The 23414-nt window shown below is 45.7% G+C and overlaps 1 protein-coding gene across 2 annotated transcripts in view; it reads left to right on the top strand.

Annotated features, from left to right (window-relative positions):
* Positions 1–21058, top strand: part of jade3 (jade family PHD finger 3) — a 28445-nt gene extending 7387 nt beyond the window's left edge. For both annotated transcript variants that reach the window (XM_088913240.1, XM_088913239.1), the window contains exons 2-12: positions 4941–5009; positions 6264–6323; positions 8695–8777; positions 9339–9496; positions 10044–10234; positions 11518–11729; positions 12668–12835; positions 13754–13870; positions 14971–15429; positions 15973–16090; positions 16828–21058. In XM_088913240.1, the coding sequence (XP_088769366.1) occupies positions 6275–6323; positions 8695–8777; positions 9339–9496; positions 10044–10234; positions 11518–11729; positions 12668–12835; positions 13754–13870; positions 14971–15429; positions 15973–16090; positions 16828–17768 (2496 nt within the window). In that variant the 5' untranslated portion in view covers positions 4941–5009; positions 6264–6274 and the 3' untranslated portion in view covers positions 17769–21058. The remainder of the gene's footprint in view (positions 1–4940; positions 5010–6263; positions 6324–8694; positions 8778–9338; positions 9497–10043; positions 10235–11517; positions 11730–12667; positions 12836–13753; positions 13871–14970; positions 15430–15972; positions 16091–16827) is intronic.
* Positions 21059–23414: the final 2356 nt, after the last annotated feature.

A 23414-nucleotide genomic window follows, 5' to 3' on the forward strand; every position in this document is an offset into this window, starting at 1 on the left:
ATCTGATCATTACATGTGCTCTGGTTTTCTCAACCCTGTGAGCATCACGGCTGCATGCTTATGCTGTCAGTAAATTGAATCTCAAACTAGACCCTGAGTGCTTTTGACCTCTGGGCTATCCGTCTGCGGCTGTTTTCCATTTGCGCCGTTTCTGTCCACTTGATTGGTTTACTACGGTTGCTCTGCTGCTTTTAAGTCTTGTCGGGTCTCATTACCGGCCTGGATTTCTTAGCTTGTGTTATCAGGTCCTTGCTTGGCTTCTGCAATTTTTGGTGGACGTGGTGCAATCCCAAGTGTTTTCATTTCCTGCAGTCGGGGGTGCAGTTTTAATGGGCCTTAACCCGCACAAGGTTTCTAAAGCCCAACCTGAGGCGAATCTGCCTCCTTCATCTTGTGAAGACAAGCGTCTGCCCTGAGACATGGAGCAGGCAGAGAGCAGCACAGACAAAAGCCTGCAGGTTCAGGATGAGGCCATGTGAACGTATCTTTAAGGGCCTTTATTGTTATTGACAGTACTGTACTGCGTAGTCAGCAGTTTCCCTGTCTAGTTTCTTTGTCTTCCTCTTCCTGTTATCCGTGTCGCAGGTCATCAGGAGCCTTCATGAAAGGCAGATACGGGCCTCTTTTGTTTGAGAACAGCTGGGAAAGGGCAGCTTCTCTTGCCCTGCTTAGACTGGTCCCGTGACAGATATTGGGTTATTTGAACAGACGTAGGTTTTTTTTGGCAGTGTAACTGAACGCAGCGCTTTTCACCAGAAAAGTGAGTGACTTGTTATTGTGCTTCAAGGATATTGTTCTCCACCTTTTTCCAGAGTGATTTGTAGGAACTCACACAGGAGGAAAAGTAGGCTGTGACAGGACAGATGCCAACCCCCCCCGCCCTGGTGTTAAACTTTTGACTGCTGTCCAAAGAGACGCCAAGCCTTTTTAGCTTTTGCAAATCAAGGAAAAGCAAGTTCAAGTAGGTAACTGCATCAGCATATGTAGGCTGTGAAGGAACACGTAGAGGTTTATTCCAGGCTGAAAGGAAAAGAAAAGAGACACATTTCGGCTGACAGTTCACACACCTGAAGAAGGCTCCACAGCCGAAATATTGTGTCTCTTTTCTTATCCTGCCTGTGCCTGCTGCTTGCTGGGATAGGCTCTGGCCCCATGTTGAATAAATCAGAAAACAGATTGGGATGCTTTATCAGCTGCTGACTTTCCTCTCTTTCTCACACCTGAAGAAAGCTCCACAAACGTTGTGTTTCTTTTATTCTCTTTTCAGCATGAAATAAACCTTTACCTGTTCCTTTGCTGTCTGCTTGTGCTGCCTTCTTTGGAATAAAGTTGTTTTCAGAAGTGAATGAAATGCAGTGTAGCTATTTGCAGTTGTGAAGTATCAGGTCATGGGAAAACCGATTTGTTTTTATTCATTTATTCTTGTACCTGGTAAGCAGGAGTGCGTATGATTGTGCACCATGAGAGCTCTGCTAGCAGGTCGTGGTGACAGGGTAGGAAATAGCTTATCAGAGCACAGCCAGGAATGCTGAATCTGGCCAGCACAGAGGCCTGAACTGTAACATGCAGGGGTGTTTCCTTAACTCCTCGATAACGAGAGACCGAGTGTAAAACTGCTCTTTCCCCACGGCTTGACCAAGCATCTGCTTAACTGTCTGAACCCAGCCTAGAACAGGTTTAAATCACACTGATTAAATCACACTTTCAGACAATTGCCGGAAAACCCACTACATTAAACATACTGCAGAACCGCATGCCCTGTGTTTAATTTTTAACATGGAGACATATAGGTCAGGACCTATTACCTCAATTCAGTATTCTCAAAGACTTGTCAATGAAGGAGCAGTACCTGAGTGTCCTCACTGCTTACTCGGAGAAGCTCTGTGTAAATACTAAATGGTTTGGAATTTGTGAATTCTCTGAGTTTTACATTCCACAGGCATTTTTCAGACACCGTTTGCACATAGTTTTAATTGTGAGCCAGAGGGCTACTGATTTCCTTTTTTTGTGTTTTCTAACGTCTCGGATGCGAGAGGTCCACAAAGCCACTTCCTGTGTGTGTGTTGGGTCACGCGGTGCCTGTAGGAGATCTGCATCTGGCTGCTCCTGACCACATCTGGGGCTCTCTTGCAGAGATGTGGTGACTGGCAGTGCGTGCGTGTGTGGGGCTGTGTGGTGGCAGAAGTGCTCTTGTTTCTCAGCCTGTTGCTCAAGTGGGATCACCATTCCCCCCACACCGCCTGCTGAGATGGGCGTCTCGGAGGTCGGCTTGTTCCGGCAGATCCCTGGCCAGCATGAACCCTACCGGTGATATCGCGGCGTGACTCTGCCCCCGCGCCCTCGTTGTAACGCCTCTTCAGAGGGTGAGGTAATGCTGTCCAAGCGCTACTGTGTTGCAAGAGCAGCCCTGTCTGAAAAACTCCTCGTGTCTCCTACCCTGTGAGTCCTGCTGACTCATTTCCTGTGATGCACAAGCTGTCAACCTTCTTCCAATCAGTTCTGCCTGTGCTGGTGTCAAGCCCATAAACCCTGGACAGTCAGTGTGTCAAATCCCCAGTCCCTAGTGGCCTCGTGAGGATGAGGCTGACCGCTCTTGTGTCTGTGCAATACTGCCATTTTTTCTTTATCCCCTTTGAGCAGTGAGCAGTGGGCAGTGGGCCTTTCCACACCATTTTATTTCTGACCATTGTACATCCTGTCAGGTCTGAAGCAGAAACGCAAGTACATCTCATCTAGAGCACCGTAGTACTTCAAGAGCTCTAGTTTCTGCCCATTGTGCTCTGGTGACTTTCGCTGTTTGAGATAACCCTGGCGACGGTGGCTGTTAGATGTTTTCCAACAGATTTCTCTCTGCGGTGAAGTTGGCTGGTTGGCATATCCAGGTTTTCTTTTTCTTTTTCTCTGCACTTAACTGTCTCTGTGATACTGTATATACTGTAGGTCAGTAGGGCTCAAAAGGTCTGGACTTGTAACTGGAAGGTTGTGGGTTCGAATCCCAGATGGGACACTGCTGTTGTATCTCTGAACAAGGTACTTCACTGGAATTGGCCCAGTCTAATAGCCAGCTTTATAAATGGGTGCCAGTGTAAGTTACATTGGATAAAATCTCAAGCCAAATATAAATGTATAACATTATAATAATACTGCACTGTCATCAGTATTCTTTTTTCTGAATTATGATAAAATTGATTTTTTTCTGGCCCAAACTATAGTCCAATGCTCAGTGCAACATTTGTTTCACGTTTTTATTTTTACTACTGCTGTTTAAGACGTCTGTTCTGTTCCTTTTTTTTTTTATTTTGGTGGGGGAAAATAATCCCCAAAAAAGCCCATTTCAGTGAGAGAGAGTCTGATTTGAGTAAAAAAACAATTTATTTTAAATCTCCACTCCTGGTTCTTTTGCTCCTAGCTGGAAGAGCAGCCTGTGGTAACTGGACTGTGTGCCTTTGTGTCGCTGTTGTCTAGTGCCTGGGGATACAGCCAATTGGAACGTCTTCTCTATAGTCCCTCATTGAAATTCACAGCAGGAGTGGGCACTAATCAGAGCCACTAATTGAGCGGACTTTTAACATTTGGAGTTTTGAGATCCTCCATCACAAGACCTCAGTGACCCAAATTAGCTACTCACTTCTTGGACTGTGATATTTTTTTACAGTGGTTTGTTAACAGGCTATTTTTCATTAGCATTTTTGTGCAGCTTTGCGCTGAAAAAGGACCCACTTTTAATTCAAAGCTGAACAGTTGTTGTCCTCAAGCTGTTTCTTAATGCTATTCGATGTGATGGATAGCTAAGTATCAGTTTGGGGGAAATTAGACTTTAAAAATGAATGTGTCATGTTATGGAAGGATTTGATTGCTTCTAAAAGATGGCAGCAGGTCATAGTTTCTTTGGGACATGGTAGTTGATTAGCTCTTTGTCCTTACGAGTGCCAAACAGGCCGCTGAGTTTGTGAGTTTGTGCAGGAGGTACAGTAAATGGGACCTCTTGACTGAGAGTAAAGCACAGCAGATGACTCATCACGTCAGCCCCTCTGGCCTCTCTGATTCGGATCTCCACTCCGGTGTCAGTCTTGGCTCTGTCCCGGCACCTCTTCTTTGAGTCTGGCTGGACGTCTTACTTTCAGGCTCCATGCTCTCTCCAAAAAGAGCCGTTTAGCTCCTGCCATCTCGGATGTCTTTCTGGAAAGTGGGGCTGCCTTCCCCAGGAGTTAGGAACAAGTAAAGGTTTATTCCATGCTGAAAAGAGAAGAAAGGAAACGCACCTTTTCGGCTCTGGAGCCTTCTTTGGGTGTGGTGGTGCCGAAACGTTGTGTTTTCTTTCTTCTCTTTTCAGCATGGAATAAACCTTTACTTGTTCCTTTGCAGCCTATGCATGCTGACGCAGCTGCCTGCTTGAACTGCTTCCCCAGGAGTTAGTCTTTACCGTGGCACTTGCTGTATCGATTCATGGCACAGAGAACACTGCTTTCGCTGGAGCTGATAGAAGACGAGTACTTGCTGGGAAGATCTTGCTGAAATGCAGGCATGCAGATTTATTGTCAGTGCTGCTCTTCTTTGCCAAAGGGCTTTTTTTCCCCTCTCCGAAGATGATAACATGACATGACAAAACGGAAATTTGTTTGGGTCACAGGTCATTGACCTGGAGAGCCACTCTTGTTTTCTACCCCAAAGCTCAATAACATAATTAACTGGTCCATTCAGGCTAAATGTCTCAAAGGAAAAAAAATAAAGGATTTGTAAGAGAACCTTCCACTTAACTGTTACTTGTCAGTGTGTAAATGTGTCTTTAAAAAACAAAAAGGCCAATTAAGTGCTAGAAACTGCTGTCCTTCATGTAACACCATTAGCTTTCTGCTTCCATTAAGTACATCTGATTGAGCTGATGACCATTTGGTGAAGAGTCCAAGCTTTTGCAATCTCTTAATTTTTTCTTCTTACAGGGATGTGTGGTGGCCATCAGCAGCGCAACAGGAGAATACAGTAGTATGCTCTTCAACTTGGGATTTATGGTGAGTATCTTGAACACGGTCTCATTTTATAACGGAACAAGTAATAGGTTTATTCCATGCTGAAAAAAAGAAGAAAGAAAGCCTACGCATGCTGACGCAGCTACCCACCTGAACTACTCATTTTATAACAACCTCCTCAGGATGAGCTGGGTGTGTGTGGAGGGGTATTTCCTTGCTTGCAGACTCTTATTAACCAGCTCCATCTTGTGCTGTTTAAATTGGTCCCAGCAGCTCAGCTCCAACAATTCTGGTGTTGACAGTCTTGTGCAACTGTCCTTTTGTTTATGAGGGATTATATGGAGAAAAGCCTGGCTCTCTAGCACGTCTCCTGTGATATGGTGGGCTGCACGATTCCAGCTGGGTGTTCCACTCTGAGCGAGTGTGTTCCATGATGGCTATTTTTCTTCTGACTGTTGATGTGGGGAAAAACGAACCTTCTTTCATCTAAGAGCCTGGGTTCCACAAAGAAATTGTGAAAATACAAAACTGCCATTATAGGATTGCAGACAAAAGGAGGCTTTTCAAGCCAAAATCCTCACTTGGCAGAAACATCAGCGTAAAAGGGGCAAGTTTACAATACAAAATTTATAGTAATAATTTCTAACACATATATAGTGCTTTTCTGGAGCCTCCACTCAAAGCACTTTACAGTGCAGCCTCACCTGGATGATGCGACGACAGCATTAGTGCTCCAGTACACTCGGCACACACCAGCTATCAGTGGGGAGGAGAGCAGAGTGATGAAGCCAATTCACAGATGGGGATTATTAGGAGGCCATGATTGGCAAAGGCCAGGGGGAAAATAGTACAGGATACCAGAGTAACACTCTTTTCAAGAAACACCCTAGGATTTTTAATCATCACGGCGAGTCAGGACCTTGGTTTTACTGAAGGATGGCGCCTTTTTCCAGTGTAGTGTCCCCGTTACTATACTTGGCCATTAGGACTCACACGGACTGCAGGGTGAGCGCCCCCTACTGGTCTCACTAACACCACTTCCAGCAGCAACCTTAGCTTTCCCAGGAGGTCTCCCATCCAGGTATTGGCAAGGCTAACAGCGTAATACAGCTGCTGGCAAACAATGAAAAGACAAGCAGGGCCACACACCGAGGAGAGGAGTCTGCGCTCTTTGGCGAGGAGTCGGGGGGGGGGGAGAGAACGAAGATACAGCAAGTATGTCTTCATGATGCCTCGAGCCTGTCTCCAGCGTTCTGTGAGAAATGTTGCAGGACATCAGCTCTCTCCTCTCCGCAGGACGCGTCAGGATGAAAAGCCACAGGCCTTCCAGCAGCAGTGACAGTTCCGACAATGAAAGTAAGTGTTTCTCTCGGACGCTGCCGGGCTGTCGCCTGTGTCCGCACTGCTCACTTGATTCTTGTTCCGCTTGCGGAGGGTACAGTTGAAACATGCGTTCTTACAATCTGTAAATCACCAGATATTTATTGGTGACTTTCCTGTAGTAGCCGGCATTCCTAATTTACAGAGAAACGTTGTTGCCACTGATTTCTGTAATTCCCAATGGAAGCTGTAGGATACCCACGATGAGGAAGATAATCCAAGCAGAGGGTTTTTGTGTTCGTCTTAAACTGAGAGAAGAGGCTAGTTCCCTGAGGTTCAATTGCTACCTTCTACTTATTCCACATGCTCATTTTGGTTTATGTTGTACTATCTACTGCATCCAATTAAAGAGGAATTTTAAGTGCTGTTTATCCAAAATATGCTTTTTGCTCTCTGTTGCCAGTAAGTAGTAGTTGAAAAATAATGCAATAACACACTTTGTTTTCATGCTGAGTTTTATTTTGCTTTTGCCCCTAAACATTGCTCATGACCTATATGTCGAGGAGCTTATAGGATTTATTTCTTACCAGGATGTTGCACTCTTCCTTTTTGTGGTTTGTAGAGCAACGGTTAATAATATGCTGGGCTTAAAAATGAGCAGCTGGCCCACCGAGTAGGATGGAAATGCATGTATTTTTATGGTGTAAGTTTCTTTCTGCCAAATAGTACATAGCATTCTCTTTTTGAGATGTGTGCTAGCAGAAACGGGGATTCTTTTTTTGTTGTTACTGTCAAAGTAAGTTGTGAACCCATTTCGTACTGGCAGACGCATTCTGCCTTTAAGAGGAGAGGACACGTGGTTCAGCTAGTGAAGGCATTTGCCTCAGGGTGCACATGAGCTGTACGAACCAGACATCCCTGGTTCACGCCTGGGTCATGTAACTAGCTGACTGGAATTTCCCAAGCAGGGTATAGGTAGACTGGGATTAGTGACGCAGGAACCTCTTTGGTTTGCGGCAAACAATGCTTGTGACTTGCCAGAGGGGGCGGGGCCATTCCACCAATCGGCGCGAACTCTCCCGTCGAGCGTTGCGAAGCTGACATTTCAATGACGAATGGCTATGCAGATGGAACATGTCTGTGTGTCTCATTCTCTCCAGAGTGGGTGTTGGAGTTACTGCCAGCAGGTCAAGTCTTAATAATAATTGGCAAATCCACACCGATGGGGTATATATAGCAAATAAGGGGCGGGTGGGCGGTGCAGGTCCATTCACGCATGTCCTTCGTCTCTATCGGCAGTGCTGCCCCCTGCAGTTCAGATGACTGAAATGCGTAGGTTAGTGTCATGGCTTATTAAAACAGTGACCAAAAAAATGTTCATTTCTGTCAGCTGAAGTGAAGCTGAACTCTGCAGTTGATAGAGCCTTTTAGTCCCAGTGACACAAAAATAAGGCACTCTATTCAGGTTTTTGTTAATTAAAAATAATTTTATTTTTTTATCGTTTAAATCTTCATTGTAAGTGAATTCATTTTTGAACATAGTGTTTATTCATCAAAATGATTACAGACACAATTAGTTCACGGATCTGATCATTTCTGAATCATTTCACAGAACAATGAAAGAATTACTGGATTTTTGCATTATCTGAAGTTTGCTGAATATAAGTCTAGTCCTTAATCCTATATGATTTTTTTTTTTCTTTGTGTGCAAAAAAAGTAAGAAGTGGTCATATTTTGTAGGAGCGCTTTCTTTGTTCGGTAACAAGTTTTCATTGTTATACAGCAATATTTATAGACACTGGAACATAGAAGAATGCGTTGAATATTCTGGAGTCATTCGGTTGTCAAATAATTGAGTTGTGTATATATTGTTTTATTTAGTTCAGAAAATGATTACTTTTTATATATTTTTTTAAGGAGATGAATAATTACTCAAATACAGTTAAAAAAATGATTTTTTATGTGATGTGGAGCTCGCATAAAAGGAAAGAGCATTTCTTTTCATTCATGCATTTCAAACATTGCAGAGTGTGAATGTGGCAGAGATTCAGCAGTAGATTAATAGTATTTTTTTTAGTGCATCACAATTCACAGTGTTGTCTGGAAGGGTGAACTCTGCCCAGTGTCGACCTCAGTTCTGCACTCTGGTGTCTTTTGACATGATTTTGCAGCACAGCAGCTCAGATTCGGAGCTCAAACTTTTTTTTACTGGTAAGACTTTCAAGTCTTGACTGGACGTTAGGGGTTAAGAAGATACAACTTCGTGGGCAGGTTTTATTGCCTAGATTTATGAAATGGCAATTCTGAAGGTTTTCAAGCCCAGCATTGCTACTGTTTTAATACAGTAGCATTTCCTGAACTGACAACTGTCCGTTTCAGTAGTAAAGTAATCTTCTTTAATCCCCAGGCCCATCAACCTCCTTCTGCTCTTCCAACAAATATGGGGGGAAACCTGGTACCCCCATTGCAGAGCCAAAGAAACCAGCTGAGGTAAGAGCCGGCATTGCTGTACAGCTAGCAAACGCATGTCTTTGTCCTGTGTTCTCAACAGAGTGCTGCAGGGAACCTGGAGCAGTACTGGATCAAATACTGGATTGGCCCACGGGCTGTGCTCTCCAAGTAGGATGTGAAAGGAAGGCAAAGGAATGGAAGGGATTAAAACGCAGATAATGACTAATTATTCTTTTTTGGAAATGAAAATTTCAGTCAGCGGTTGCGTATTATATAAGAAAGCATTACTGACAAGGCCGGGACATGCAGCTCATCTGAGATTTTCCTGCTCTGGAAAACTTATTCAATTACCGTGCCCAGATCTGGTCTGTAAGACCTCAGTATATGTGCTTGTACAAGTTCAGCTGGTAACTCCCTGGATTTTCTCGTTTGTCTTCGCCTGTGATGCACAGCCTTTCTAAAGCCTGGCGATGTTTCCTAGCCAGGTGGCAAACCTGCATGTGTTGTAGGTAGGGGCTTTCCCTTGTAAGCACTAGACCCTGAAGAGGCCGCTGTGGCCTGGGCCCCACAGTGCGCTGAGGAGTGTTGCTCTCCCCGTAGGTATTCCGAAAAGACCTGATCAGTGCCATGAAGCTGCCCGACTCGCACCACATCAAGCCCGAGGATTACTACCAGCTGGCCGACACCTGGAAGCAGGAGTGGGAGAAGGGGGTGCAGGTGCCTGCCAGCCCGGACACCATCCCCACGCCATCCGTCAGGCAGGTCCCCCGCGCCGACAGGCCAACACCCGAACCTCTCGGCCCCCCGACTCGGTCCTGGAGCTTTGACGCCTGCTCCAGCGGTAACGCTGAAAGACACATAACTGTACCGCTCCCACGTGTAGAGTTCAGAACCATACCAAAAGCATTGTGGGCATTTCCCTTTATTTGTGCCCAATACACCACTGTTCTTCTACAATGATTTCCGTGGAAGAGGAGTTATAGTGTTCTTCTTAAGCAACAACTAGCAGTTCTTACACAAGGCCAAGTTAAATCACCACATATTGCTAAAAAGAAAACCTTTCCTCCTCATTGAATTGTTTACCCTACAGTAAGACCACATCCAAAACTGAAATCATCCCCGAATAACAGGCTGTTTTTTTTGTTAAGAGATTTGTGTGTTTTTTGTATCTGTGTAATCTCTCATTATACCACAGCAGTAAAGAAGGGGCAGTGAGCCCCTTTGCTTGGCGTTTTCTTGGCGCGGTTCGGGGGCTCCCCTGCGCAGACGGGCGCTCCGTTAATCCGCGCCGTTCTCTGCCTGCAGGATCATCGCGGAGAAGCCCAAGGAGACCCTGTACGCCCGCCCGCGGAAGTATGTCCAGTGCTCCAGCCAGGAGCCCGCCGAGCCTGGCTACACCAGCATCCTGGAGCTGGCCGAGTGCATGTGCCGCTACGATCTGGATGACATGGACCTGTTCTGGCTGCAGGAGCTGAACGCTGAGCTGGAGGAGATGGGTATGACGGGGAGCTGTGCCGAGACGCTTTCCCCTTTCTCTTTTTGTCTTTTAAGACCCTGCGGCAACATTTCTTAATAGCCATGCTTTTAGCATAGACTATAAATTACATGTGAGTTGATAGCCTTTTTTTTCGTAAGATAGATACTTTATGTTCCACTGCTGTGGAAATTTGTCTTTTGGCTTCTCCCATGGAAGTAGAAAACACACAAGCAAAACATGTCACATAAAATCAAAACAGTATGTCATAATATACTGTAAATGATAAAAAAGGGTAAATAGCTACATTTACGTACATTCATTGAGTAGTTTTATTGCAGAGAGGACAAAGGACTTCTTTCAAATGTTTTTATTTGAATTTGGTGCCCTATACCATCTTCCAGTTCCCAACCTCATCTGTACACCATAACCGCAGGTAGTCCACAGTCAAGTTGTTCCAGTGTAAAATATGAAGAATTATTTCTATAGACTCATATGTGTTACTGCAAGTGAATTCAACATGGCACCATACTAGAGAGAAAGCAGAGATAGATTATTTGTATGGAGATATTTGGCAGTTCTTCCCCTGTGAAATTGCTTTTTTGATGTACAGGAGGAGGGTGCCTCCATTGTTTATGATCATGTTTTAACCTATACCCAGCACACAGCTACCTTTGCTTTTCAGTCCTAGTTCCTCATCTCTTGTCAGTTTAACAGGGGAAACTTTCAGAGCCATCACCCACTGCGCAGACAGAGCAGTAGCTTGCCACATTTGAGCTATTTAAGCACATACTATGGACTTATTTTCAGAAGAAACTTGCTGTCACCCATGGTTTATTTTAGAAACCTGCCATCTCCTGCCGAGACTAAAGGAAGGAAGTCGTGGGGCCATCCTTCACACTGAAATCAATTTGATCTTAATTATCCCTTAATATTTTACGACAGAGTCCAACACAACAATACAACAAAAGCAGGTGTACAGTACCGCAGTGTTTCAGGAGATAAGAGAGTTACTTCACAGTGAGAGTGAGATGGCGGAGGGGATGAAAGATTTTCCATGTCACTGTCACGCCTGGGGACACACAGGCGTCTCTCCGCTGGGAGTAGTGTAAGTTCTCAGTGGAGGGGGTGAGACACACACTCCCTAATGCTCTGTGTGAAGGAGAATACGGTGCGTTGTGCTGAAAACGATCTGTGGCTGGAAACGAGGCCTGGATTGCGCCAGTGGGGGCCGCTGTTCGCTACCCCTTCGGGTTACCCCCAAGAAATGCTCAGCGGTCAGGCTTGAACGTGTCCGTCCTGCAGGGGAGGGCTCGCTGGACGAGCTGACCATGGAGCGGGCCATGGAGGCCCTGGAGCGGCAGTGCCACGACAACATGAACCACGCCATCGAGACGGAGGAGGGGCTGGGCATCGAGTACGACGAGGACGTCATCTGCGACGTGTGCCGCTCCCCCTACAGCGAGGAGGGCAACGACATGGTCTTCTGCGACAAGTGCAACATCTGCGTCCACCAGGCGAGTCGCCCGGGGGGGAGAGGGGGGTGGGCTTCCCCGGCTCCTGTCCCCCTCCGCCCACTGCTGGGATGTGTAAACGAGAAGCACGTACAGGCGTGCGTCTGCTTCTCTAGCGCATCCAAAACTCTGTTCCAGTCTCGTGCTGGACTTCTGCTTGTGAAGGACATGCAGAATATTCCGGGGGTGATGAGAGACGAACGACCCAGTTAGATATCGGGGCTAAGCGTGCTCATGTCAGCTTCATCAGCCTCTTTGAAATACCTAGTCACAGATGTCAACTGAATGCAAAAGATGTTAAATGTACATCTCTGAATTATGTGTATGGAAATTGGTGCTTATTAGACACGGATCTGCAGTTAAACTGCCATTTAAGTCATCTTGGTGTACTGCCTTGTTTCAGGTCCTCTTAAGGCAGAGTGGCTGTTTTTTTTTAACGTCTCATTTTGCGTGGTCCGCTGAAACCTGAACGTTTTTAAATGCAAGTGTTTAAAAAAAACAAATTTGCATTCCCGCATCGAAAGCCTGTGCCTGTTTCTGCTCGGTCTTATAGCGCCATCTAGTGGGCAGATGCAGCACACAGGTATTTGGGTTTTGTGGCGCTCCTGTGAGGATTATCAAAAGTACCGTCAAAAGCTGTTCCATGCTAATACTGCCTGCTGCTACTGATACAGTTTGCCAGTTTAGTCGTGTACAGTTTAACAGATGCCCAGCCAGCTGTTTGCTGTAGCCAACATTGTAGTTTTTTTTTCTTCTTTTTAACCCGAGATTTCCGCATGTGATTATTGAGGTCCTGTCCGCTCTGCAGAGAACCTTTGAAACGTCCTTGAGGTTTTGTGAGTGAAGAATGGCGGGGCGGTTGTTATTCCACGTGCAGGCCAGTGTGAGGCGCTGTCCTTTCCCCCTCTCTAACCCCCCCTGCTGTCCCCCCCCCCCCGCAGGCCTGCTATGGCATCCTGAAGGTGCCGGAGGGCAGCTGGCTGTGCAGGACCTGCGCCCTGGGGATCCACCCGCAGTGTCTGCTGTGTCCCAAGAGCGGCGGCGCCATGAAGGCCACCCGGGCCGGGACCAAGTGGGCCCACGTCAGCTGCGCCCTGTGGATCCCCGAGGTGAGGCCCGGCTTGACTCCAGCGTCCGCCGCCGGGCTCTGGGCCCGAAAGAGGGCAGCTCGGCGCTGGTTTTATAGAACTATAATAGAAGAGAACTCTCCAGCAAGAGTAAGAACATAAAGAAAGACAGAGAGGAAGCTTGGAAGAAGCTGCCCAGCCATGTTGTCAAAGCACATACCCTGATTTCCTTAAAGAAACAGCTGAAAGAGGTGCTTGGATCAATTATCTATTAGTTATAAAACGGGCTGGGTGCTCCTCTGTTTTTTTTTTTTTTAAGCTTTTTATGTAGCGATGAAAAGATTTACAAACAGAACAGCCAAAAATAAACATTTGCCTTCATCTTTCTTTTTTGATACATGATCTTTATACATACATATAAAACAAACTATTTTACAGTATGCCAGCAGATATGGGGGGGGTTATACAAGAAAATACAATTGTTTTTATGCAAAACGCAACAAACGACAAAATAGTCCACACAGAAATATTCCTGTATATTCTCTCATAAACTGAAATCAGGTCTCATTGGGGAGATAAAATTAATCCATGTTTCCCAGTATTTGTTAAACCTCTCTGCGTGTAACCTGAGAGAAACCGTTATCTTTTCCATGATATAGATTTCACTCACAATATTAACCCATTGTTCATGTGTGCTGCTCTGTTTTTTAAGAATATAAGAGCGGTTATAAGCAAGAAGCATCCATTCGACTCTGACCTGTTTCTTAAAGGAAGCCAGGGAGTCGGCTTGAGCAAAAGGGCTGAGTAAGCTTGTTGAAACGGGAAGAGATTGCCGTTCCTTTCGTAGAAACGGCGCAAAAAAAAGCTGCGAAGCTGGGGTTTTCCTTGGGGAAGACGGGCGTTTTATTTCTTTCTTTCAGCGTGTAATACGGCAGCTCCCTGCTCGTGTGCTCGTTTCAGGTGAGCATCGCGTGTCCAGAGAGGATGGAGCCCATCACCAAGGTGTCCCACATCCCACCGAGCCGCTGGGCCCTGGTCTGCAGTCTCTGTAAACTGAAAACTGGCGCTTGTATCCAGGTGCGACACCGGCCGGGGGGGAACTCTGTAAGGCCTGGGAAAGTCCCAGTCACTAGATGAAGCGGGGCTCAAGAATACTTTAACAGTTAGTCTCCTGTGAGGGCTCACGTGAGGCCTTGGGTTCTCAAATCTAAGTGTAATAGCAGGACATGGACAATGTGTTAACGGAGAGATGCATCATCGACGGGTCACAACAGCTTTGGTATCTTTGAGTCTGGCATTTGTATATGCGAGGAAGAAACAGAAATGGGCGTTAAAAATCAATTCCAGTAACTTTTCCTAAGAAACATACGTTTATACAGCTGGATACTTGATGTGTATACAGGTAGGTAGGTCACACACATGTAGTATTTGGTGCCCGATTATATTACCTTTTGATTGTAACTAGAGATGGTTTGGAAAAGGTTTTTGTGATCATGGTCGAAGGCAAAAGGGTGAGGGTAACCCCTCTTCAGCAGACCGGGGAAAAGAATCAGAGTCCAGGCTACAGAGGTGAAGCGATCATCAGGCCTTTATTTGAGCTGGAGTTAAGGCACCATGCAGCAGCATGAGAGGAAGAAAAGGCTTTTCTCTCCTTTTCCTTTCTCTGCCCATTTCCCCTGGCAGAGCTCCCTTCGTAGCCAGATAACAGAAGGCACAATTCTCATTCCCACACAAGCCCCCTTCTCCAGCAGCTGGATAGCTTTTCTGTCTCTCCTTTCTGTTCTCAAAAACGTAGTTTGTAGCTGCCTTCAGTCTAGGCATCATGTCAGAATTACAAGGACATTATTTTGTTAACAAAAGAAGCATTGAAACATAAACAACTTTTTACAAATGCGAGGCCATCGGTGAATCGAGTAACCACTGAGTTACACAGAAAGAACAGGCATAAGATTACAAGTTTTTCATTACAAAACTTTTGAGATTATGTTGGGGTTGTTATACATGAAAGTAGGAACAGATGAGTTTTATTATGATTGTGACTATGGAATGAGTTTTGAGCGCTTGTCGCTTGCTCTACAAGAGTGCCGTGCGAATGTGCCTCAGAGGTTGACGGTGAGGCTTGGTGAGGATGGGGGTGGTGCCGTCTGTGCTGAACCCCGGCTCTTGCCCCCTCGCAGTGCTCCGTGAAGAGCTGCATCATCGCCTTCCACGTCACCTGCGCCTTCGAACACAGCCTGGAGATGAAGACCATCCTGGACGAGGGCGACGAGGTGAAGTTCAAGTCCTACTGCCTGAAGCACAGCAAGCCCAGCGCCGGAGAGCCCGGCCACAGCCCGGCCCGCCACAAGAACCCGACGGAGACGGAGAAGGTGGGGCTGCGGGCCCAGAAGCTGCAGGAGCTGGAGGAGGAGTTCTACACCCTGGTGCAGCCCGAGGAGCTGGCCCAGGACCTCTGCCTGCCCGCCCGCGTCCTGGACTTCGTCTTCCAGTACTGGAAGCTGAAGCGCAAGACCAACTTCAACAAGGCCCTGCTGCCGCCCAAGGAGGAGGAGGAGAACATGCTGCTGCAGCCCAAGGAGGACAGCATCCACTCCCGCATGAGGATGTTCATGCACCTGCGCCAGGACCTGGAGAGGGTAGGCCGAGAGCTGCCGGAGATCGGCCCCGTCGCCGAGCTCGGTTCCCATCCATCATCGGAGTAGTGCTCTTCTGTTCTCTGTAGGAAAGTACTAGCAGCCCTGCTCCTCGAGAGCCCCTGTCCAGCACCATTTCATGCCTTTCACTTTAATCATTAATTACCGAAGACCCGAGACGATTTCATCCTGCTCGGTTAAATGGGTGACCTCGTTAATTAAGCAGTTTAGACATCGTATGGGATAAAAACGCAAAGACCCGGTGCTCAGAGTTCCCAGAGGTGAACAGATTTGTTGCTTGATTGATTTGTAAGTTGTAAGCATTCTTAATCTTTGAAAGAACGGGCGAAGCAGGGAGATTGAGAAAACTCACTGGATTGGGGTTAGCCAGGACCAGGGCTGGAGACCTCTGGCAGCAGGAGGACGTTTCTGCTTAGCGTGGCGCAGCAATGGCAGAACGTTTAACTTTTCGAACTCGGGAGTTGAGATCGCCATAGAGCAAAAGTGGAAGTGCTGTTGTTTTCATTCGATTGTGTGTGAACGCAGGTGAGGAATCTGTGCTACATGGTGAGCAGACGAGAGAAACTGAAACTGTCCCAGAGCAAAGCACAAGAGCAGATCTTCAATCTTCAGGTGCAGCTCATCAACCAGGAGCTGTCCGCAGGTAACTGAGTCTGTCACAGTCTGAAGGTTGAGAAATAAGGTGCCTGTGTGCAGATCTATCTCAGGACTGTTATTGTACTTGAGACCATAGTTAATCTTTGATGGAATGGTTGTCACATCATATAGACACCTCTTCAAGGAATCAAGCTCTTCGTCTGAGGGTTTTGATTTTAGAAGATTGAGTTTTGTTTTCTCTGCACAATGTGCATCTACCAAAACACTTAAAATATGAAGCCTAAAATAGTGACTATGCTAGAAATACGTTTCTATCCTGAGACTGGTTTAGGCAAATTCATTGGAGTAGGCTAGAGTGAGCCTAAGCATGATCGTGACAAACTGTCCAGGTGTCAGCCCCTCAGCATTCTCCTTCCTTGAAGGTAGGCCTCTGTAATCTGGTCAGGTTGCATTACATCATTTTGGCAGCAGAACCACTGCCATGGTAACAGCCAGTGTCAAGAGTAGGCTTTTTGGCCGAGTCTATAAGAATCATCCTTATCTTGTCATTATCTTAAAATTGATTTTAAAAATTGTAAAACTAAGACCCAGGTGGAAACGTTGCAATTTCTGTTCTTCACAATGTGTGGTCTTCAGGTAGCCACTTGTTATATTGTTTAGCTTGTTACATTGCTTTTATTTTCCATTTCCCTTAAAAATAGTTGTGTTTTCTAGTTATCCCTTTGAAATAAAGATGTTGCCGGTAACGGAATGTTCCGGATTTTCTTTTTGTCTCTCTGGAAGGCCTTCCTCTGTCGTGTCCGCTGGAGAGCGTGCTGTTCAGGCCTCCGCCAAGGATAACGCTGAAGCTTAAGATGCCCAAAATGGCCTTGGGAAATGGCAAAAGTAGCTCCAAGGCAGGGAACGGGCCCCTGTGCCCGGATAACAGTGGGAATCTTTTTGATAAGAGTGGCGGTGGATCCGTCCAGGGGGCGTTGAGAAGCGGGGACAAAAACAAGGCCCAGCAACACCACCACCACCACCACCATCATCACCACCACCACCACCACCGGCCCCGAAGGGAGGACCACCCCAACGGCCTGCTGGCCGGCTCCGGACACTCGCGGGGGGAGGGGGCCGCGGGCAGCGTCTCTCCGCTCCCCACCAAGCCCTCGGGCAAACCGCTGGCGCTTCACGCTGCGCTTCACGGGCATTCGCCTAACGGGAACAATAAACTGGAGCAGGAGAGGGTCCGGCCCACCAAGTCGAACGGGTTTATGGAGAAGGCCGTGACTCAGCGAGACAGCTCCTGCCAAACGCCCCCCGACCACGGGTCCCCCGCCCCTTTCTCAGGCAACGAGGGTCGCCCCGGCAACTTCCGGAAGGCCGCCATGGAGCACTTCGGCCGGTCCTTTAAGGATGCCACTGACAGCCTGGTACGGACGACCGAGGACACGCGGAGCTCAGACAAGCCCTCCAGGAAAACCTCCACCAAAGAGCGCCCCTGGACCAAGCCGGCCCCCGAGAGGCAGGCCGGTAGCGGACAGCCCTACCAGGAGAACGACGGCTACTGCCCTGACCTGGAGCTCAGCGACTCGGAGCCCGAGGCCGAGGGAAAGCGCAAGCGCCTGCGCCTGCAGGGCGGCGGCGGCGGCTCAGAGGCGGGCAGCCCGGGCCGGGACTGTAGCAGAGGCAGCAGCCGCAGCAAACTGTCTTCGGGCTGCCGGGCCTCGGTGCAGAGGTGATGCCGGAGGGGTCGCGGAGGGCATTCCAGCATCGTAAATCTCCACACACTGCCTACGTTCGCTGCTGCTTCCTTCCCGGAGATCGTCACAAGTGCCAGGCTCCCTCTGCCTACACGTCTCACGCTGGGGAAAGATGTCTGCCAGGGACATGGGCCAGCGGGCCGTTTGACTTTTGAAGTATGGAGTTGAGCCTTTTTGCGTTGATAGTAAACACAGGGATCCGTTTCCTCCCCAGTGTAACACGTAAGCACGTCAGTCACTCCCCCTTCTAAACAGACACACAGGTAGACTTGTCCTGGTGTCCCTTCTGTCAGGTGGGTTATGAGCGAGTGGTTCTGCTTTCTGGGGGCTCGCAGCCGGCGGAGTGCGGGGTGAAATGTTCCCTTATTTTGCCTTGCTTATTCACTTTCTTTGTGCACAACGGGGCAGCAGTATTTAATTTGTATTTAATAAAAAACACCAAAACATTTCTCATCTCCCAGATGGCTTCTTTATCGCGAGAGGAAGAGCTGTCTGCTTCTCCGCCATTGTAAATATCGCAGGGGGAAGAAACCTTTTGTAACGGCTGTAAATAGTAACTTGCAGCTATTGGGATTGCACCCTCGCCTGAACCCCCCCCCTTTTTGGAAAAAAAAAAATCCTGGATCCACATGTTCATATGATTGTTTAAAATGCAAACAAGTAAAAGAGGTTTTGCAAAAAAAAAACTACTACTTGACAAAAACATGCCAGAAGTATCTGAAAGCATTCATAAAGCTTGTCATAGATCCCTGTTTTGTCCTTCCCAGTCTAATGCTTATAGCTCTGGCATGCGGTTTTCCTCCTATCAAAGCAAAAGGTGCATTTCTGTGTGAACAATTCCAGTTTTTCCTGGGTTCTGGTTTGGAAAGAGATTACTTATGTGAAGTATCTCCTAGAGAGAATTGTTTTATGTGCAGTATAGTGCAATGGCTGCATATACAGTACTACCCACCTTAATCTCTTCATGCGAGAGCTGACGTAACAGATGGGAAACTGAACTGTAAAAAAAAATATTTTTGAAAGGCTGTGATGTTTTTTCTCCATTATTGTAGATATGTTTAAAAGATGGGAGTACGTCTTTATTTTTTTATTTCAAGATTTTTTCTAGGCAGAGGAACCTGTCTAATCAGTTTTCATGGCATTCTTCGACGACAGGAGCTGACAACTCCAGTCCTCGTGATAACCCAGGGGGTTCTCTGTGTGTCTTTAAAATCGCTTACTGCTTCAGACCTGTGGAGAAAGGTTAAACTGGGCCCTTAAACCTTAATTGGTCAAACTGTCCCAGTTTAACCCTTTTCTCAGTTGAAAAGCTGCTGACTTGTACTGTCTGAGAAGCAGAGCTGGAACCGCTGTTCTGCAAGAGACATCTCTCTCCTTTCTGACAGCTGTAAACGATTGCTCTCTTACCTTCCAGTGGTCCCCTGCATGAAATTGTTCGCTTTTGTATTCTTCAGCTTTAGCGGCTTGAGACTAAAAGGTCAAAAAAGATTGATACTAAGCAGTGTACTATCCTTGTGAGGCGGCCAGGACAGTGAACCTTCAGACGTGCCATGTGTGTAGTCCTGCACACTACAGTTTCCAGCACTTGTTGTTGTTATTATGTCCAGTAACAAACTTTATGACTGGCACACTCCATCTCCATCAGTGTTGTTCGTCTAAGTGCAGTCTGGCTCAATCGTACTTTATTTGTCAGTTGTCTCCATTTGTTAAACACTTGTTAAGTCTGTTAAAGTCTCTACAGAAGTAACCGGTTTTAGGTGACAAGAAGGTGGGGTGCTGATTCTTCCGTCTGGGTAGAGCAATGAAGACCAAAGCACAATAAAAAGTATGAACTTTTGTGGGAGATATAGATAGTCCCTAGCTTGGATTTGAAGTAGTCCCTTAGTTATATTACATGCGCTTAATGTATGCAGGTTTGAGATTAAATGAGGGATTTTGTGGGCGTTGTTTTTAATCAGGGGTTGAAGGGATGTTCTGAACAAACCTTTGTAATTCTGGGTTCTCAAGCATGAAGGAACTGGCATGTCCTCATCCCTTCAAACCATTATTAACTGGGTCACAGGAGTGTCAGATGAATTGCCTCAGGGTTCCTCAGATTCTCTATCTTTTTACAGGTTGTGTGTTTGCCAATGAACGGTGCTGCCTGCCACAGAGACTTGACTAATTACAGATGCCCCTCTACCAGCCAGGGGTTTCCAGCTGTAAAGCAGGCTGGTCTGGTGCTGTTCTGTGTCATTTTCTTCAGGTGATGGGGTCAGGAACTAGGTGAGATGTCATGTCCCAGTACATTCCCAGTACAGTCATGTCGGCACTAGATGAACCAAATCACAGGCCAGGTTAGTGATACTACTGAACAAAGCGGATTTTAACTTGTGTGCAGTTGCACAATTCATCGGTTTTGAACTGGCAAAAGCCAACTTGACCAGTTATCAGTCTGACGGGAAATGACGGTCATAACTTCTTGTTTTCGGCAGTTTTTGTTGTTTTGCTACCCTCCAGTGGAAAATGAGAAATATGTTTTTTTTGGGCTTTGTTATTTCTAGCTCTAAATCTCTGTCTTTGGACAAGCATGTGCAAGGCTCGGATAAAATGTTTGTTCAGGGTCACTACAAACTTAAGGTCCTGTGTAGGCTAATGGCCTGTCAGTTTAAAGATGGCCTCAAATGAACAGGAGGTAAAATCAGCTTCACTGTGAATGCAAGGCTCTCAGTGGTCTTATTTTGTACTGTTCTCTTTTGTACTGTATGGATATCTTTTTTTTCCCTTTCAAAAATTCAGGAACTCTCTATTTACTGTTGTAGATTCACTTGAAATTCAGTTTACTCTGCTGGTAAATTGTGAACTCGGAACTGAAGAAACGTAACAAAGAAGGATTGTCACAAACAGATTGAGATTTGGTAGTTTTCTGCCAAAGTGGTGTATATTTGCAGTTCTTACTGGTAACATCACCTCAAATGAAGCATACTGGGGTTTTTTAATTTACACTGTGTAAGAAAAGCAATGTTTTTTTTTACGTTCATGCAAATGTTGTACGTGTTCCCATTAACATGTTGGGTAAAGCTGGTTGTGAGTTGGACTGTTTCTTGCAGCCGATGGTTAAAGACACTGTAACAGTATAAATGCATTAATTATTATGAAGTGTTTACTTTGTAAGCAAATCCTACAGAAATGTTTTACACTAAACGATCGGACTACAAGGAGGTCAGAATTTTCACAGTTGACCATTTTTTTTTTACAGAAAACTTTTTTCATTAAATTTTGGAAAATGCTAACTCTTACTTTGTGTTAGTTCTTATTTTTAACTGTCACGAAAAATATGAGTGGAGAAAAAAATAGCTTCATGGTTCCTGCCCAGACTTGTGCAACCTGTGTTACCTCTGCATTTTTTAACTATAGGTATTACTTTCACTCCTGGTGAAAACTAAATTACTGAAGTGCTACCTACACTAAAAACATAAACCCCACTGGCTTATGTAAAAGCTGAATTGTATCAATTATAGTAATACAAAGCTGAACTCTTAGCTGGATTAATTGCCTTTCCTCAGTTGCTTCTGCGAGCACTATTGTCCAATGGAATAGGCACTTTGTTCACTACTGTCTTAACATGATGATTTTGGCAAACACCCAGGAAGAGGGCAGTATAGATCAGGGGTCTCCAGCTCGGTTTCTGGAAGGACCAAGTATTTTCTAGTTTTTGTTTCAACCGGAGTTGTCTGATAACTAAAAAGCATTCACTTCCTTACAAAGTACAGTTGCCTACAAAACACTGTGGAGTTTGAAATATTACTTTACACAATTATGATTATGCACCATGTAGCAGTTCAGGTGAAACAAGACCAGAAGATGCTTGGTCCTCCAGGAATTGAGGGTGACATCCCTGATATAAATGCCAGGAACTTTATATAAAATTAAAAGCAAAATTAAAAACAGCCACTTAAAAGAAAAGAACCACTGTGGTGTGTTGGCTCACAGGTGTTTTCTCCTTTTTTACGGTCTTTCTGAACCATTCCTTTACTTTTCAGGGATAAAAATAATTTCTGGACACAGGGGACTCCTGTTTTGGCATAATGTGGCTACTGCACCTTAACGTGGTGCTTTCCAGATTGTGCCCTGCAGAATCAAGAGGAGGCTGTGTTTAATTAGCGTGGGCTCTCTAAGCTTTGTGTGGCACCTTGCTCAGATGGCAAAAGTTGCTTTCAATGTGGCAAAGTACCCTCGTCACACAGCTGGACTAAATCTAATTTGTTTTAAATCCAAACTCGCATATTGAGGATGTGGTTGGTATATTGCCACACAAAGTTTCACGTGTTTTCATTGGGAACTGAAAGAAGTGAAAAGATGATGCAGTGCCCTTCCAATCTGTCTTCTCCTGGAGGCCTCTCTAGAGAAGGAATTGTGTGGCTTCAGTCACAGAATTTACTAGATAGCTTGTTGTATAATACAGAAACAGATCATACATCACTCCCAGTGTGAAAGGGGCTAGTCCACCTAAAAGTGTTCCTGTAGACACTCCTGATTCAAGAGCTGAAATTCCATGGGTTTTGGTGAAGGAACTAGCTCTTTCACTGCATACTGTCATGCTAATGCTTCTGTCTGCTTTAGCACCAACAAAAGATTATTCACACAGGGCAAGCTGTGAGGGTGTTTTGGCAGAGAGAGCAATCCAGAATCACACCCCACTTGTTTTCAAAATCCTTTTTTTTTTGTAAAAAATAGGAATGAGTTCCCATTCTCATTAAAATGGGCAAGGAGGATCAAGCCTTTTGGGAAAGAAGCTCTCATTTGTGACTTGGCCTCTCTTTAACAACAAGGTTCCTTTTCTGCCAAGTGCTGAGAGACGATTGGCAGTCATTCCTCAGTTAAACATGAAAGCCATACACAAATCGGTACCCAGAATGCTATGAATGAGCAGCTGTGACACTCTCAGCTTAAGTGCAGCTCATTAAAAAATCTTATTTGCCCTGTTATTGTGAGCATTAATGGCAAAAGTCCATTGCCCTGGTGGAATTTTGGATAGTTAAAAGCTTGAAGTAAGTCCTGCAAAGAGACTTTGCCCTTGATGAGTTAACTTTAAAAGAAACTGCAATGACAGCATTGCCATTAGTTAGAAGTTAAGAAGTTTCATAACTCTTACCAGTCATGTGAAGTATATATTTCTATAAAGATAAACCACAGCTGGCTGCTGAAGACCGAGTTACAATGTTCATGAATGGCAGCAGAATGAGAAGTGATCTCTGCCACCAGAACTGTAGGCACAAAATTCCAGTCAAATACACAGGGTTTGCACGGGGCTAGTTTATTAACACCCCAATATGCATCAATGAAATAGACACTTCAAATAATATATTTGCATATGAGAAATTACTTTTAATTAGAATGCAATTAACCATTAGCAGAACTTAGTTAATACTGGATTCATGATGATCCATTAATGCTCTGTTAGAATGTCGGTTACCTATAATCATATAATTTAGAACTGGAATTCGCAATCCTGAATCTAAACTACCATCAGATACAGATTACAGACACAGCACGTTTAGGTATGTGTGTGTATGGAAAAAAAAAATCCTTCCCTCTTTTTAGAGAAGGAAATGTTGAGCTCCCAGACTCTACAAACCCCTACCA

Source organism: Atractosteus spatula, chromosome 4, assembly GCF_055471065.1.
Source record: "Atractosteus spatula isolate fAtrSpa1 chromosome 4, fAtrSpa1.hap1, whole genome shotgun sequence".
NCBI lineage: Eukaryota > Metazoa > Chordata > Actinopteri > Semionotiformes > Lepisosteidae > Atractosteus > Atractosteus spatula.